Genomic DNA, 17,891 nt, shown 5'->3' on the forward strand with positions numbered 1-17,891 from the left:
GCCTTCTCTTCATGTGTGTATTTTATATCATCTTTCTCATTCTTAGTGTTAACTTAAAATTAGAGTGATTCAGCTAATTTATATATATTTTTTCCAAAAGAGCCAGCTCTTGAATTTATCAGTAGTTATTATTTTTTTTTTAATTTGATTTTTCTTTTCTGCTTTTTTTTGGGTAACTTTTAAAACATATTGTTTTGTCTGGTAATGAAAGTCCTTAAGAGCATTCCTTTGAATTATATGATTCTGCGCTTTATGGTCTGATAAGAGGTGTGTTTGTTTTTCACTTTCAGTTGATTTTCTTCTACATTTCTAGTTTTGTCTATTAACTTTGTAGCCACAGGAATATTAAACTACTGTCTTATCAATCCCAGGAACAAAAACAGTTTGTTGATTCCTTGTTTATGATGTTCTGACATTTTTTTTTCTGCTCTGGTATGAGCTGTATTATTACATTGTTCTTCATTACTCCTTCTCAGAGCTACTGATTTCTCCAATTTCATATCTTGCCAGCCTGTTTCCCTCCCTGCCATCCCTGCCCTCTTCCCTTGTACAAATGAAAAACACTACTGTAGGGACTTCCCTGGTGGGGCAGTGGTTAAGAATCCACCTGCCAATTCAGGGGACATGGGTTCAATCCCTAGTCCAAGAAGATCCCACATGCCGTGGAGCAACTAAGCTTGTGTGCCACAACTGCTGAGCCTGCGAGCCACAACTACTGAGCCTGCGAGCCACAACTGCTGAAGCCCGCACACCTAGAGCCCATGCTCCGCAGCAAGAGAAGCCACCGGAATGAGAAGCTCACGCACTGCAGCAAAGAGTAGCCCCCACTCACCTCAACTAGAGAAAGCCAGCACACAGCAACGAAGACCAAATGCAGCCAAAAAAAAAAAAAACAAAAGAAAAAAACCACTATTGTATATCTCCTATATTAATATTCTACTTTACTTCTGACATTTCTGGTCACCACGTGGAGGGCAGGGTTCCCCACACCAAGCAGTTAGATTCTCCAGCCACTGTCTGGGTGTCCTGAAATTTAACTCAATTCTGATCTAACTACCCAGAGATAGCATTATATCCCAGAGATTAATAAGGGCTCAGTCCCACAAGACTGTCCCCTCAAATACTTCAGATGCCAGTTGAAAGTCCAGATTGTTAACGATTGTTAACCATGCTGCTAGCTAACTGGCTGGCTGGCTGTAAATCATGTTTGATTAATTTGCTAGAGCAGTTCACAGAACTCAGGAAAACAATTTACTTGCTAGATTACTGGTTTATTACAAAGATATTAAAGTATGGGAGTGAATGAAAAGATGTACAGGGCAAGGTCCAGAAGAGTCCCAAGCACATGAGTTTTTGTCCCTGTGTAGTTTATGGAACTCCATCCTCCAGGAAGTGCTCCCAACCTTAATGGAGGCATGAATAATTAAATCTTTGGCCAATGGTGATTAATTCAACCTCCAGCTCCTCTCCCTACCCTGGAGGAGAGGAGGATGGTGTTGAAAGTGCCAGCCCTCTAATCACTTGGTTGATTCCCCTGGCAACCAGCCCTCACCCCTAGAGGCCTTCCTGGAGTCACTACACTAACTTATCCTCAGGTGTGGTTGTAAGGGGCTTGTTATGAATAACAAAAGATACCTTTATCTCCTATTATTTAGGAAATTCCAAGGGTTTTAGCCCTGTGTCAGGAGTGGGGCTGAAGACCAAGTATAATTTTCTTATAAATCACAATATCATACCTTGCAGTCTACACTCCACTTACAATAAATTTGTGTAAATATCTGTAATAACTTCATTTCTAATCCCTCTTGTTTGCTTGGAATCTAGGGGTCCTTGATCTTTTAAAAAATATTTTTTATTGACATAAAATAAACTGCACATACTTAAAGTATACTGTTTGATGCTTTGCATATACACATCATGAAACTCTTACCACAGTCAAGATAATGAACATATCAAGAAAAATTTCCTTCTGTTCCTCCCAGTTCCTATCCATAGGCAATCACTGATCTGCTTCCTGTACCATAGATACATTTGCATTTTGTAGTGTCGACTGAAAAAAAAGCACAACCTAAAAGTTGAGAATTACGTTTTATTTGGCGGACAAAACTGAAGACTTAAGCCTGGAAGTTAGCCTTTCAGATGGCTCTTAGGGACTAGTCCAGAGAGGTAAGGGAGGAGCCAGGATATATAGAAGTTTTGCAACAAAACCCAGGTAGTTGGAACATCAAAAAAGGTTAAGGTTAATTAAAGAAAACCAGATGTCTCAAGTTAATGAATTTAGCTCTTTTCTAGTATGGGAAGATGCAAGGGTCTGGGCTTATTGAAATCATTCCTTTGATATGCACCTTAACTCTCTAGGACCAGTATCCTCCTTTTTCTCCAACCTGGATCCCCTCTGGGTGCACAGTTGGCGGTGGCTGCTGTAGCTACTGGCTTGTTGGCCTGCGGCAACATCCTTTGTTTACTGATATGGGAGGCAACATTTTTCATCCACAGTTGAATTCAGTATATAGTGTATATGTTGGGAGTCTAGCTTCTTTCCTTCACCATAATGACTTTGAGATTTATGCATGTTGTTACATTTATCAGTAGTTCATTCTTTTTTATTACTTGGGTATTCATTCCATTTATGTATATACCACAATATGGTTATCCAGTAACCTGTTCGTGAACAGTTGGGTTGTTTCCAGTGCTTGCCTATTACAAATAAAACTATGAACCAGAGTACAAGTCTGAGTCTTCATATGGACATATATTTTCATTTTCTTGTATAAACATTGGGAATGGAATTGGGATTGTACGGTTTGGGGATTTTTTTCCTTTTAAAGAAGCTGCCAAACTGTTTTCCCAAGTGGTTATACCATTTTACATTCCCACGAGCAGGCTATGAGAGTTCCAGTTCTTCCACATCCTTGTCGACACTTGGTATAATTATTCCGTAGTTTTAGCCAATACGGTAGAAGTATGGAGTTATCTTACTGTGGTCTAAATTTGCATTTCCCAAATACTAATGGTGCTGAAATGCTGAATATCTTTACACGTGTTTATTTGCCACTTGTGTATCTCTGGTGAAGTGTCACATCCTGTGCCCTTTAAAAATAATTGGGTCATGTGTTTTATTATTGAGTTCTGAGAGTTTTGTACATATTCTGGATAAAAGTGTTTCGTCAGATACATGATCTGCAGATGTTTTTTCCCAGACAGTAGATTGTGTTTTCATTGTCAACCGTGAGAACTTTCAAAAGGCAAAAGTCTAGTTTAAAAATTTCATCTTTTATGGATTGTGAGCCCCGCCCCCACCCCCACCAGCATGCGGCTTGCAGGATCTTAGTTCCCCAGCCAGGGACTGAACCCACGCCTTTGGCAGTGAAAGCTCTGAGTCCTAACCACTGGACTGCCAGGGAATTCCCTATGAATTGTGTTTTTAGTGTACTATCTAAGAAGTCTTTATATTTAACCCAGGGTCACAAAGATTTTCTCCTATGGTTTCTCTAGAAGTTTTTATAGTTTCAGGTTTTACCTTTTGTCTGTGGTCCTTTTTAAAAAATTTGAGATATTTTTAACATATGATGTCATATAAGTTTAAGGTGTATTTTTGTGCATTTATATATTGCAGTGTGATTAATTATGCACGTGATGTGTGGAGGTTAAGCATTAGCTTAAACCTCCACACATCACGTGCATAATTATCATTTAAGATCTTAGCTCGAAAAATCTACAAACAGTAAATGCTGGAGAGGGTGTGGAGAAAAGGGAACCCTCTTGCACTGTTGGGGGGAATGTAAATTGATTCAGCCACTATGGAGAACAGTATGGAGGTTCCTTAAAAAGCTAAAAATAGAACTACCATACGACCTAACAATCCCACTACTGGGCATATACCCTGAGAAAACCATAATTCAAAAAGAGTCGTGTACCACAGTGTTCATTGAAGTTCCGTTTACAATAGCCAGGTCATGGAAGCAACCTAAGTGTCCATCGACAGATGAATGGATAAAGATGTGGCACATATATACAATGGAATATTACTCAGCCACAGAAAGAAACGAAATTGAGTTATTTGTAGTGAGGTGGATGGACCTAGAGACTATCATACAGAGGGAAGTAAGAAAGAGAAAAACAAATACCATATGCTAACATATATATATGGAATCTAAAATAAAAAGGTTCTGAAGAACTTAGAGGTGGGATAGGAATAAAGACGCAGACATAGAGAGTGGACTTGAGGACATCGGAAGGGGGAAGGGTAAGCTGGGACGAAGTGAGAGTGGCATGGACTTATATATACTACCAAATATAAAATAGATGGCTAGTGGGAAGCAGCCACATAGCACAGGGAGATCAGCTCGGAGCTTTGTGACCACCTAGAGGGGTGGGATAGGGAGGGTGGGAGGGAAACGCAAGAGGGAGGAGATATGGGGATATATGTATATGTATAGCTGGTTCACTTTGTTATAAAGCAGAAACTAACACACCATTTTAAAGCAATTATACTCCAATAAAGATGTTTAAAAAAAAAAAAAAGATCTTAGCGGCTTCGAAATACATATACAATGTTGTTGACCATAATCATAATACTGTACATTAGGTCTCCAGAACTTACCCCATCTTCTAACTGCAAGTTTGTACCCTTTGCTATGGTCCATTTTGCATTGAGTTTTGTATATTTTTGTATTCATTCATTCATTCAGCTAGCTAGCTGCACTGGGTCTTAGTTGCGGCATATGGGATCTTTGTTGTGGCATGTGGGATCTAGTTCCCTGAACAGGGATGGAACCCTGGGCCCCCTGCATTGGGGGCACGGAATCTCATCCACTGGACCACCAGGGAAGTCCCAAGTTTTGTATATCTTTCTATATTCTGTTCTGTTGATCTGTTTTACACTGTTATTACAGTGTCTTCATTGCTGCTTTATAAGTCTTGAAATCAGGTGACATTGGCCCTCCAACATTATTTTTCTTTTTAAAATTCTTTTGCTTATCGTAGAAAAACTCCCTCTGAGGTTTTGTTTGGGATTGCTTTGAATCTGCAGATAAACTTGGCAAGAATTGACATATTATTGGGTCTTTTGACCCACAGATATGGCCTATCTCCATTTATCTAGGTCTTCTTTAGTGTTTTGTAGTTTTCAGTATACAAATATTGCACAATTTTTGTCAGATATATCCCTAAGTATTTCCTAGTTTTAATTGCTGTTATAAGTTGTACTTTAATTTCTGATTGTTCGTTGCTACTATGCACTGATATAATTGATTTTTATATGTTGATCTTGTATACAACCTTGCTTAACTCTCTTCTTAGTTCTAGTAGCTTTTTTTAGACTTAGTCAGATTTTCTACGTATATGATCATGTCAGCAAATAGACAGTTTTATTTCATCCTTCCCCATCTGACTTCCTTCCCCCCCCCCCCTTGTCTTACTGCACTGGCTTAGAAATTCTAGAACAGTGTTGAACAGAAGTGGTGAGAGTTGATAGCCTTTCTTTGTTCTTTAGAACATGGGTTAAGCATTCAGTCTTTTACCATTAAGTATGATGTTGCTATAGGTTTTTGTTTTTTATTAGTAGACTATTTTTTTTAAATAGGTTGTAATAGATGCCCTTTATCAGGCTGAGTCTTAATTTCCTGAGAAGATTTTATCAGAAATGGGTGTTGTGTTTTGTGAGATACTTTTTCGGCATATATTGAGATAATTGTGTGTGTGTTTTAGTTTACTGTATGGTGAACTGTGGCTTCTCCCGCTGCGGAGCCTGATGCACAGGCTCAGCGGCCATGGCTCACGGGCCCAGCCACTCCGCGGCATGTGGGATCTTCCCGGACCGGGGCACGAACCCGTGTCCCCTGCATTGGCAGGCGGACTCTCAACCACTGCGCCACCAGGGAAGCCCCTGTTGGTCATTTCTGAAAGTATTTTTGCTGGATATGGAATTCTAGGTTATCAGTTTTTTCTTTCTAAGTATGTGGCTGCAACATTTTCTCACTTGCATGGTTTCCAACAAGGATTCTGCTCAAATTTTTTTGTTGTTGTTGTTAAACCTCTTAGTTCCTCTTAGTTTAAACCAGGGATTGAACCCGCACCCTTGACAGTGAAAACACAGAGTCCTAACCACTGGCCACCAGGGAATTAATTCCCTCTGCTCTAACTCTTATGTTTGTTTCTCTTATTGCTTTTCAGATTTTCTCTTTATCACTAGTTTTGAACAATTTTATTATGATGTGCTTTGGTATGGTTTAGTTCATATTTCTTATGCTTGGACTTCGTTGAGTCTTTTGCATCTGTATTTATAGTTTTCATCAGATTTTGTAAGATTCTGGCCATTATTTTTTCTTTCACCCCACCTCCTTGAGCGACTCCAGTTACACATAGATTAGGCTGTCTAACTCTGTCTCAGGGCTTATCTTTCATGTCTCTGTATTTAATCTTTTTACTTGTTGAACATATAGAATGCAGTTATATAAAATAACTTAACATTTTTGTCCACTAATTCTGATACCTAGGTCAGCTAGATTGGTTTCAGTTGATTGATTCTTCTCTTCAATAAGGTTCATATTTTCCTGCTTCTTTGCCTGCGTAGTTTTTAATTAAATTGTTCAATGTGGATTTTGCCTTCTTGGATGCTGGATATTTTTCCATTTTTTAAAATAAACATTCTTTAGATTTGCTTGGGACTCAGTTACCAGAAACAGTGTGATTTAAAGTCTAGCATGTGAGAATTGGTGCTATTCCCAGTCCTTCCTGAGCAACAGGCACTGTTCCCTCTGATTATTTCAGATGGTTCTTTCCTGGCTTTGGGTGGTTTCGTCACACACGTACATATTGATACTCTGCTGAATACACAAGGGGGAACAGATCCTCTGCAGATCTGTAGCATTTTCTCTTTGTATACCTCTCTTCTTTCCAGTATTATATCCTAGCTACCTTGGTCATCCTGAATGCCCAGCTTCATTTCTTCAACTTAGGGAGTCTCCCAGCCTCCACTTGGATTCTATTCTGAGTTCCCTTCTCAGTGCCATGACCTGGGAGCTCTCCAGGCAATAAGCTCAGGAAACCATAGGGCTCACTTCATTTCTTTCCTCTCTGTTAGGGATCACATCAATTCAGTATCTTAAGTTCTTGTTTTATTTATATATAAGTAAAATTATACACACCTACCTGCACTGGACAGTATATATAAACACATTACATATGCATGTGTACAAAGTGATTCAGGTTTTATATATATATATATATATATATATATATATATATATATATATATATATATATATTCTTTTTCCTACTCTTTTCCATTATGGTTTATTAGTTCCCTGTGCTATACAGTAGGACCTTGTTGTTTATCTATTTTATATATAGTAGTTTGTATCTGCTCATCCCAAACTCCTAGTCTATCCCTCTCCACCCCTCTTACCCCTTTGGTGAAACCACAAGTTTGTTCTCTATGTTTGAGTCTGTTTCTGTTTTGTAAATAAGTTCATTTGTATCATTTTAGATTCTACATGTAAGTGATATCACATGGTATATGTCTTTCTCTTTCTGATTTCACTTAGTATGATAATCTCCAGGTCCATCCATGTAGCTGCAAATGGCATTATTTCATTCTTTTTTATGACTGAGTAGTATTCCATTGTGATACATATCACATCTTTATCCATTCATCTGTTGATGGACACTTAGGTTGCTTCCATGTCTTGGCTATTGTAAATAGTGCTGCTATGAACATAGGGGTGGGGTGCATGTATCTTTTCATATTAGAGATTTCTCTGCATATAGGCCCAGGGGTGGGATTTCTGAAAGTGCCCACATATAACTGGCAAACCATTAGAGTGCAATTGGCTTTTCTGATTTATCCAGTCTTATTGTTTATGGCTTTAAATTCTTTGTCTTTAGAAATGCATGATCTTTTATAGAAATAGGTACATTGTGATAGTTTGTTCTTATCTTTGATTGAATTATCTTTTGAATGCATTTGTACTAGCTTCAATCATGTATTTATGATTTACTTTTGGAGGGGGGTAGTAGGTACTATAAAGTCTTCTTGGGTTTTATACTGGAAAGGCTCATAGGATATGAAAGAATAAATTTATTCTCTATTCTAATGGCCTGAGAAGCTGACTCCCTGGCCATATTTCTTACCTCAGAATATACCCAGTATGTATTTTGTTTATCTGTTTGGTGAAAGAGCATGTACTGAAGGGCATACCATATAGGCAGTAGTTTATTAATAGGGGAAGGAGAAACTTTGTACAGAATTTTGAACCTTAAAAAGAACTACTCAAACTTGAATTTTATTATATATTTACAGGAATTTTCTTTTTTTTTTGTATTTGGAAATTCCTTATAATTTAAAGGAAATTTTTTAGTTTATTTAACTCTTAAGTAGGAAAATTAAGGTTCATTTTGTGATTATTTCCAGGCTCTAATGTTTTGTGATGGCTGAGTTGAATTAGATATTCTGTCACCCTACAGTTAAATTGTGTTATGTTAACTTTGTTTTCCTTGTGTAAGCCTATGGACAAGCTGAACTGCCCTATCTTGTTAATTTTGTTTACTTATAAAATTGAACATTTTAATACATTTGCTTAGTGGTATTTCTCTATAGTGAATTGTTTGTTACATATAGCATTAATATTTGGGTTTCTGCAAGTTTTTTTCTTCAATTTGTTGACTTCTTACATAACATTTGCATTTTGTCAAATGTTGAGGTATTTTCCCTGTTGACTCTCAACTTAATATTTTTAACTACAGTTTTCCTCTCGTGATTTGTGAATATTCGGTAGGTTTGCTTCTGAAACGTTTAATGTGAAATACATGCCTGTGTTGTAGGTAAAGTTGAAACTTTATTCAAAACAAAGGAGAAATGTAAACAGGAAGTAGAATTATGTAGGAACACAGAGTTCTGGGCTGGAGATATAAATTTGGCATGATCGGTTGGTAGTTGAAGCCTTAGAATTGGATGAGATTTCCTACAGAGATGAATCTAGAAGGAGAAAGAAGGTGAGGACAGGATGGGTAGCACAGAAGGAAGGATTGGCCTTAGATGGAATGGGAGGAAAGATACACTTCCTTTATTGCAGTGGTTCTGAAGACTGCTTACATATTAGAATTGACTGAGGAGCATTTTCAAAATAAGGATTGATGATGAGATCCCACCTCACATGCCTAGAAACTTTTTTTTTTAATAAATTTATTTATTTTTGGCTGCATTGGGTCTTCCTTGCTGCACGCAGGCTTTCTCTAGTTGCAGTAAGCAGGGGCTACTCTTCGATGTGGTGCGTGGGCTTCTCATTGCAGTGGCTTCTCTTTGTTGCAGAGTATGGGCTCTAGGTGCACAGACTTCAGTAGTTGTGGCATGCAGGCTCAGTAGTTGTGGCTCACAGGCTCTAGAGCGAAGGTTCAGTAGTTGTGGCGCACGGGCCTAGTTGCTCCATGGCATGTGGGATCTTCCCAGACCAAGGCTCGAACCTGTGTCGCCTGCATTGGCAGGCAGATCCTTAACCACTGTGCCACCAGGGAAGTCGCAAACTGGTATGTTTTAAATCCCCAGGTGATTTTAATGTGTGGCAAGAGTTAAGGACCGACCACTGCTTAGCATATATCTGTTTGTAGTAAGTCAGTGAGTCTTGAACTTTTGTGTTTTTCAGAATCACTGGGAGGGCTTTCTAAGGCACAGTGGTTGGCCCCATCCTCAGTTTGATTCAGTAGGTATGGGTTGGAGCCTGAGAATTTGCATTTCTAACAAGTTTCTAGATGATGCTGAGAACCACTGTAACAGTAGGTGAAGGAAAGGAAACCCTTAGGAAAGATGGATGTAGATGCTGGTGGGCTTGTAGGTTTGCCCCTAGGAAGTTTAAGGAGTTTCTTTCTTAACGTTGCGTTGTTTATGATGTAGGCACGTTAGGGTCTCCACTAAGAGTGCTGCATGAGTAGTTGTAGTGTTAAGAGGGGTTTGAGGATTCTTAGGTGTTAAAATTGCCATCAAATGACGGTGAAAGAACAAGTTGACTTTTTATTATATGTCAGTTAATTTTTTTTCACCTTGAAGAAAGATCTCCTTGAATCTTAGTTCTGTCGTCTAATGAATATGCACTGTCCTCTTTTGTCACTGGAGCTGAATATTCTTCCTGTATATCTTTGTCCATGTTATTGGTGAAAATATGTCAACAGGATAGATTCTCGGAGTATATAGATAGCTCTCTTCACACCGTCATCGTTAGCACCCTTGGGATAAAATTAATTATATACATTCTGCCACATATGATTGTAAGCCATCTTATATTCATTAATGTAGTTCTTTTGGTTTCAGATGAGTCGTTTTCACAATTTATTTCAAGGAAAGATGGTCTATCGTAAATGTATACTTGGAGAAGCTAAGTGATTACAGTTACATGGGGAGGAGGCAGCATGGTGTAAATGGACTGACCCAGAAGCCTTGATTTCAAATCCAATCTTGTTTACCTATGAACATCAGTTTCCTTATCTGTAAAATCAGAATACTAACTGTATCATAAAGTTACTAGACTGAAATGAGATAACAGATGTGAAAATTATTGATAAATTTTATGGAACGCCATAAATACTGTGGCAGGTGATATGAATATAAAATCACGTCTCTGCAGGTGATGCTTATTCTGCAATTGACAAATGTAAAACCAGTACATAAAATGATTTTTATGATGGTAGGGTCTACACAGGCATTCCTTGACTTTGAATGCTTTTTGCATTATATACTACTCTGTGTTATCTTTAGCTCCCATGCTTTTAGCTGTTCATGGTTTATTGGTAGAATTCACCGCCTCCTGTCCTACGTCCACCCTGAAAACAAAATAAACAAAACAAACAGAAAAAATCCAACTCCTAAGGTTGATAATGTACACCTCACTAAATTGAAGGGAAATAGTATGAGAGCTAATTTGTGTCTTTTGCCCTGTTTATTAATAAACTAGTTTTTAATTGGGTACATGAGTTCCAAAGATGAACATTCTCTTTGTATATGAATGTTCATTAAAATACTATGTACTTCTAATAACTTCTTATATATACAGAGATTTGTTTTGACAAGTGTACACCATTTCTTGAACACTTACTCCATAGCCATGAAATAGAATATTGTTTTTATGTACTTTGGGTTTATAAAGAAGTATCTACCCTTTGCAGAACATCGAGAAAATAGAATGTTCTTTCTATTCTAAACTGTTAAACTAATAGATCTTTGTTAGACACATACTGCCTGAAAACACAGGCATGCAGTTTATAGGGAAATGATGTTATCCTTCTGTCATGTTTGGATTCCATATGTGTAAGCTGATCATGCCAGTCATCTCAACCCTATTAAGTTGAATGATATTTGTTTATTAAATAGAAAGACATTATCCATAGATTCACTGTATTTGAACTGTTCATCTCAGTATGGATTGAAACCCTTATTCTCTATAGTGTAGTTAAATGGTTACAAATCATAAACAATATACTCACCAAGCACATGGAAGTTTATTTTGATTAATTTTGTCACATTTTGGTTGTTGGAATTTTACAGGCTCTTGAAATTATTGTTGATGTGAGTTATTGAAGATTGACTTAATTTCTCATGTTTTTATTTTTCAGAATTTCTGTGAACATTTGAATTTACTAACAGCATTTAGTAAACTAATTCTAAAGTTTTCCTCCTTGTTTTTCTTTCTTATGTGCATCTTAAAGACTGGTTTTAAGGGGTGTGGCAGGACGTTCTGGACTCGATGAGTTTCCACTGAAATGTCGGAGAAGTCAGGCCAGAACACAAAAGCAAAGGATGGGAAAAAGTATGCGACACTCAGTTTATTTAATACTTACAAGGGTAAATCATTAGAAACTCAGAAAACCACAGGTGAGTAAAATCAAGTGGCATTTATATTTTTTATAGTTTTCATGGTTTTGTTTTATTACTGTAAATGACACACTAGGGCTATTGCTATTAGGATCTAGGGCAAACATATGTTAATGCAGCCCTGTTTACATTGGGCTTTTTATATACGTACACATCTTTGAAGGGATATGAATTTTTTTAGGCTGAAAATTTATAAATGTTATAAAATATGTTTTTTTTTCCTGCTTGTTGTCATCAGAAAATAAATAAAACTGTGTGGTTCCAAAAGGGAGACTTGGTCAATGAAATTAATAGGCATAAATATTAGTGGATTTATTCTACCACTTTTAGTTATGGACTAGAGAGTACTGTGGTTCTTAGTTTTGTTTTGTTTTTTAATACCTTGAACCCAGTGTTTACAGTGAAGAGTGAAAACTGGACCATGTACACATGATAGCTATATGGTGCATTAACAGTGTTCATTATGTACATAAAGGTAGCATATTTCTTCTTTTCTAAAATTTATTCAAGTATAGTTGATTTACAGTAGTGTTAATTTCTGCTGTACAGAAAAGTGATTCAGTTATACATATACATACAATCTTTTCATATTATTTTCCATTATGGTTTATCACAGGATATTGAATACAGTAGCTCCTTGTTGTTTATCCATTCTGTATTTAATAGTTTGCATCTGCTAACCCCAAACTCCCAGTTCACCCCCCCACTCCCCTCCCCCTTGGCAACCATGAGTCTGTCCTCTATGTCTGTGAGTCTGTTTCATATCATGTTTATTCTTTAACGTACGAAGTTTCTAGTTTAAAATCGATTCCCTGGAAAAATTAAAAAACAGCATTGTCAGTGTTTTCTTTTTCATAGTTTATAGAGTTGGTTCAGTTGTTAGAATTTTCTTTTTTTAATGTATGTTCTATTTTATTTATTTTCTGTATACTCTATTTTATTTATTTATTTATTTTTGGCTGCCTTGGGTCTTTGTTGCTGCGCGCGGGCTTTCTCTAGTTGTGGCGAGCGGGGGCTACTCTTCATTGTGGTTCCCAGGCTTCTCATTGCGGTGACTTCTCTTGTTGCAGAGCATGGGCTCTAGGTGCACGGGCTTCAGTAGTTGTGGTGCGTGGGCTCAGTAGTTGTAGCTCATGGGCTTAGTTGCTCTGCGGCATGTGGGATCTTCCTGGACCAGGGCTTGAACCCGTGTCCCGTGCATCGGCAGGTGGATTCTTAACCACTGTGCCACCAGGGAAGCCCAGAAGCGTGGAGTCTTAACCACCGGACTGCCAGGGAAGTCCCAGTTATTAGAATTTTTAAAGCATCTGCTCAGTGGCTTGATAGTTAATTTTAGTATAATTTCTACATTGGGTTATGTTGCAGGTGTGTGGCTTAGTTTTAATTTTTTCATTTTAAAATAGAAAATAATAATTCAAGATCCCGTTAATTCCTATTGTCTTTTTATTTTGTTTTAAGAATAAAATAGTTACTAAGAAAGTTGATGTTACTGATCTTTAGTTGCAGCTCGACATGGATTGCAGAGTCTTGGAAAAGTTGGTATTTCACGGCGTATGCCTCCACCTGCTAACCTCCCAAGTCTCAAAGCGGAAAACAAAGGCAATGATCCTAATGTGAACATCGTACCTAAAGATGGCACAGGATGGGCATCAAAACAAGAGCAACACGAAGAAGAAAAGTGAGTCAAAGTCTGTTAAAGAATGAAATCATTCCCCTTTCTTTGTGGGAACTTATGTTTGAGTTCGTTACGTGCTAGGTGTTGTGCTATGCCCTTTTTTATATAGTCAACTTTTGTGTTTTATATAGTCAACTTTTGTGTAATTTTTCCTATGCGTGGGTTTAGTGGCAGTATTTTTATGTGTCAGGGTAGAACAGTTGACAGAATTGCTAATCACAGTTTTCCTTGTATCATACACTGTCGGGCTCCCTCCTATCCCATCCTCACCAAATCAGGCATTCTCTTTCTAAAATGATTTAAGAGTTGATTCTGTTAACTACTTTTCATGAAGCTAAGAGTTTCTGTCTGCCTGATTCATTGAAACTATACCTGATGCACATCATAGGTGCTCAAGTAATATTATTTGAATGAATAAAGAATTCACAAGAAAGCTGGCGTGGAATTAGTAATATCCCGCTTAATCATCATTCATTCAATAAATATTTAGCATTCTGTGTCATGGATTATTCAGGGCTCTTGGTTTATTAAATGACCAATCTAAGTAGTGGTAGTTTTTAAAAATAACACAAGAACATGAATACTTAATGCTTTTTGCCTATATCTGTTACTAAATTTCTATATTCTGGTTTGGGGAGCTTTATATAGTAAATACAACTGCTTGGGTGAAGCTTACTAAAGACTTATTGTTCTCTACTTCTTAGTTGTTATAGAATTATTTTATAGTAGCAAGTCAGTTTTAGATCTAAGTATACCAGAAATATATTGCATTTCTTAAGCCTGTTAACTGCCTTTTTCATTTTTAAGCCTTAACTCATTACAAGAATTGAATAAAACTGTAGACCCCTTTAAAACACCTTTTACTCATGGGGATGCATCAGGCAGGTTGCTGTTACCTCTTTTGATTAACAGTAATATGTACAGTCGTGAAACTGTGGACTGCCAAATGGAGAGCTTGCTTAGCCTTAGCCCCTGGTTAATCCCACCAATCCAGACTGTATGTATGACTATAATGTTATTCCTAATTATAAATGTTCACTTCTTCAAAACAAATTTTTGGTAGCTATGTTCAATAATGAGTGCTTCTTTTTTATCTTTCTTTCTCTTCTTTCCTTCCTTCCTTCTTCCCCTCCTCCCCTCCTCCCCTCCTCCCTTCCTCCCCTTTTCTTTCCAAAGTTAAAAACAAAGCTGTCATCTCCTTGGGTTATTCATGGGTAGAAATGAAAGGAGACAAAATTTAAAGGAATGTTGCAGAGGGAAAACATGGTGGCGTGCATCTGAGTAAATATGTAGCCAAAATAATTTGTATACAAATTTAGCTTAAATGCAATATTTATTTTATTTAAACGTATAATATCTGAAATAATGGAGTCATATTTTTTTTAAGAGCACCAGAAGTTCCACCAGCACAACCAAAACCTGGGGTTGCAGCTCCCCCAGAAGTAGCACCTGCTTCCAAATCATGGGCCAGTAACAAGCAAGGTGGGCAAGGAGATGGTAAGTGGACATTAGCTGGTGAAACTGGTTAGGCTTGATGGTTACTGAACAGCCATGCAGGAGATAAGGGGCGAATTATGGTGTTTTGGCAGGGGTAGAGAACACTGTCAAAAGGTATTATCAGGCCCTGAAAAAAAGGGTCTTGTAAAAATTCTCTTGGGCTACTTAAGTTTCAGTGTTAAGAGCCATGTATGAGCCAATAATAGAGATTAAAGAAGGAGCCTTTAAGGTACCTTGTGCCCCACATTACTCTGTCTTTACCCTACATGACCAGAAAAAATCTTGTGCCTTCAGCTCTGAGACATAAAAGTACCCAGACGTTATGTTGATTGCTAGAAACCATTTTATTTTCCATCTGTGCCCCTAAACCTCTTCTGTTTCAAATATGCTGTTCACGATTTCCGTGGTAGAGAAGACCTAGAGAGTAGCCATAAAGCACAGTAGCTGTAATACTTCCCTCCCTACTAGAAATGATTGGAATCCCCAACAAAACTTAATTTTCCCACTTGCAAAACATATCTATAAAACATTGTATGGAAAAACCCATCTGGGCCCTCAAGCTAATAAAATCAGCTCTTTTAAATATATGGAAGTATAAAAATAAATAGGCGGGCAGGTAGGTAGATAGGTGAATGAGTGAATAGTGAGGTGCAATCAGTATCTCTGCAATAAATTAAAATGAAGCATTTTAGTCTCACCATGATACTTGTAGTGTTGATTCATAAATTCTATTTTAGCAGTATTATTTGAACTGATTCTTAGAGTTATTTATTAGTAAAGGAATTTTACTTATGTTGAAAATGAAAGGAGTCATAATAAAAGAGAAACAGAAGTGAAATTCTCCTTACTTTCCTCATTATCTTTAATGAGTCCACTGGAACAATGTCTGGCAGATTCCTTTCTTAGATTTTTATTTCCTCATGGCTGTTCATTAACTTTCCAAGGAATTCTAATTCTAGATAAATTTAAAAGTTTTATGGATACAAACAGTCATCATTGAAATGTGGAATAAATTATCAAAAAAAGACAGAGCTCTATCCTGGGAGGGTTTTTGAATTATCTTCAGTATAAAAGTTACATGTAAGGTTTTTTTAAAAATATCCATAGGAATCCAGGTGAATAGTCATTTTCAGCAAGAATTTCCCAGCCTGCAGGCAGCTGGGGATCAAGAAAAAAAAGAAAAAGAATCAGTTGATGACAGCTATGGACCTGGACCCAGTTTACGCCCACCAAGTAAGAATACTTTCTATTTAATAAAAATACAGAATGAGATTATATTTGTGTTTTATCTTGTGATATAACCTCCTGTCTGCTATTGTTGTATGTATGATGACTCACCTAGTTTGAAAAGGCAGATAGTAACTGTAGTTGCTTGCCACTCAAGTATGGTTTTTACATGAACAGCATCAGTTTAACTTGAGAACTTGTTGGAAGTATATGTCTTGGGCCTCACACCCAACCTACTAAATCAAAAGTCAGCATTTTAACAAGATGCCTAGGTGACTTGGTTGCACATCAATATTTGGTCATTTTTACAATAGTAAAAGTTTTTAGCACACCTCCCCAATATGCAAATATTTGTTTATAATTTATATCCATTCGTTTGCTTTCTGTTAATATTCTGAAATCAAACCGAGGAACCAGTCAATTTGGATAGTAAGAGATACTCGTATTATGTACATTATAAAGCAGAAACTAAAAATAGAAATATAAAATCTTTGAGAGATTTTAAAACATCTTATTAATTATATTGGATTCATAGTGTTGTCACCAAATATCTCAAAGAACCCTGTACCATGTACAGGGAAGTTCCTATTTACAGTAATGATTACAAATTCATGTTTTTGATAACCTAATACATTTTCTATCTCTTTGGCTCATTTCTTGCCAGGTCTGGGTAAATCACCTTTTTTAATTTTTATTTTTAATTACTGTAATGTGGTTGATGAGTTTGTATTAGGAATAGATGTGTCAGCTCCACTGTTCTCTTGTTTAGTTTCTTTTCACCAGTTACCTGTTGCTGTGTAACAAATTTGGCAGCTTAAAAAGACAAACTGAACTGGGCTTACCATTTCACACAGTATCTGAGGGTCAGGAATCTGGGAGCCACTTAGCTGGGGGTTCTAGCTTAGGTTTTGTTGGTTCTCTGTCAGCAGAATTGCAGTGAAACTGTCATCCGATGCTGACTTGACTAGGGCTGCTGTTTTAAGCTCTCTCATGGTGGCTCATTTGTATGTGGGCGGCTCACAACGGATTTCCTCAGAAAAAATAAGGAGGGACAGACAGACATCTCTCACCCGAGATGGAACCCCTAGGCTTTCATAGCCTGTTCTCAGAGAAGACAGCCAACACTCCTGCCTTATTCTACAGGTTACACAGACCAATCCTGGTACACTGCTGAGAGGGGACTACACAGGGTGTGAATAGCAGGAGGTAGAGACCATTCGAACCAAACAAGGTTTCCTTGTAAAACCATTTATCTCTTTTATTTGGTTAAGTGTAGTTGAATCAGGTAATGCAGTCACTAAATCTGCTCACTTGGGCACATGTAACTAGCAATAGTAGACTGAAAACGAATGAGAGCATGCATCACTGTCAATCCTTCTGGGTTATGGAACTCCCTCTGCCCTTCCTTAGGACACCTCAGGTATAACAGTGATTTTAATCTCTGTATCAAAAATTGGTGAAGCTTAATAGGGAAGTTCTAATATTTTCTTCCCTGACCCCAGTATTTGCTTTTGGTGGTACCCTCTGAGGCAGGGGTCCCCAACCCTTGGGCCGCAGACCAGTACCAGTCCACAGCCTGTTAGGAACCAGGCCACACAGCAGGAGGTGAGCGGCTGGCGAGTGAGGAAGCTT

At 37.5% G+C, this 17,891-nt stretch overlaps 1 protein-coding gene across 17 annotated transcripts in view; it reads left to right on the top strand.

The window, feature by feature from the left end:
• Nucleotides 1–17,891, top strand: part of PRRC2C (proline rich coiled-coil 2C) — a 99,496-nt gene that overhangs the window by 15,868 nt on the left and 65,737 nt on the right. For 12 of the 17 annotated variants that reach the window (XM_060033886.1, XM_060033971.1, XM_060033912.1 and 9 more), the window contains exons 2-5: nucleotides 11,695–11,860; nucleotides 13,361–13,538; nucleotides 14,923–15,032; nucleotides 16,140–16,265. In XM_060033886.1, coding sequence (XP_059889869.1) covers nucleotides 11,749–11,860; nucleotides 13,361–13,538; nucleotides 14,923–15,032; nucleotides 16,140–16,265 — 526 coding nt within the window. In that variant the 5' untranslated portion in view covers nucleotides 11,695–11,748. Of the gene's footprint in view, nucleotides 1–11,694; nucleotides 11,861–13,360; nucleotides 13,539–14,922; nucleotides 15,033–16,139; nucleotides 16,266–17,891 lie in introns of those variants that run through there. The other 5 variants (XM_060033903.1, XM_060033930.1, XM_060033998.1 and 2 more) reach the window with 3 other exon arrangements.

This window comes from Delphinus delphis, chromosome 1, assembly GCF_949987515.2.
Source record: "Delphinus delphis chromosome 1, mDelDel1.2, whole genome shotgun sequence".
NCBI classification, from domain to species: Eukaryota; Metazoa; Chordata; class Mammalia; order Artiodactyla; family Delphinidae; genus Delphinus; species Delphinus delphis.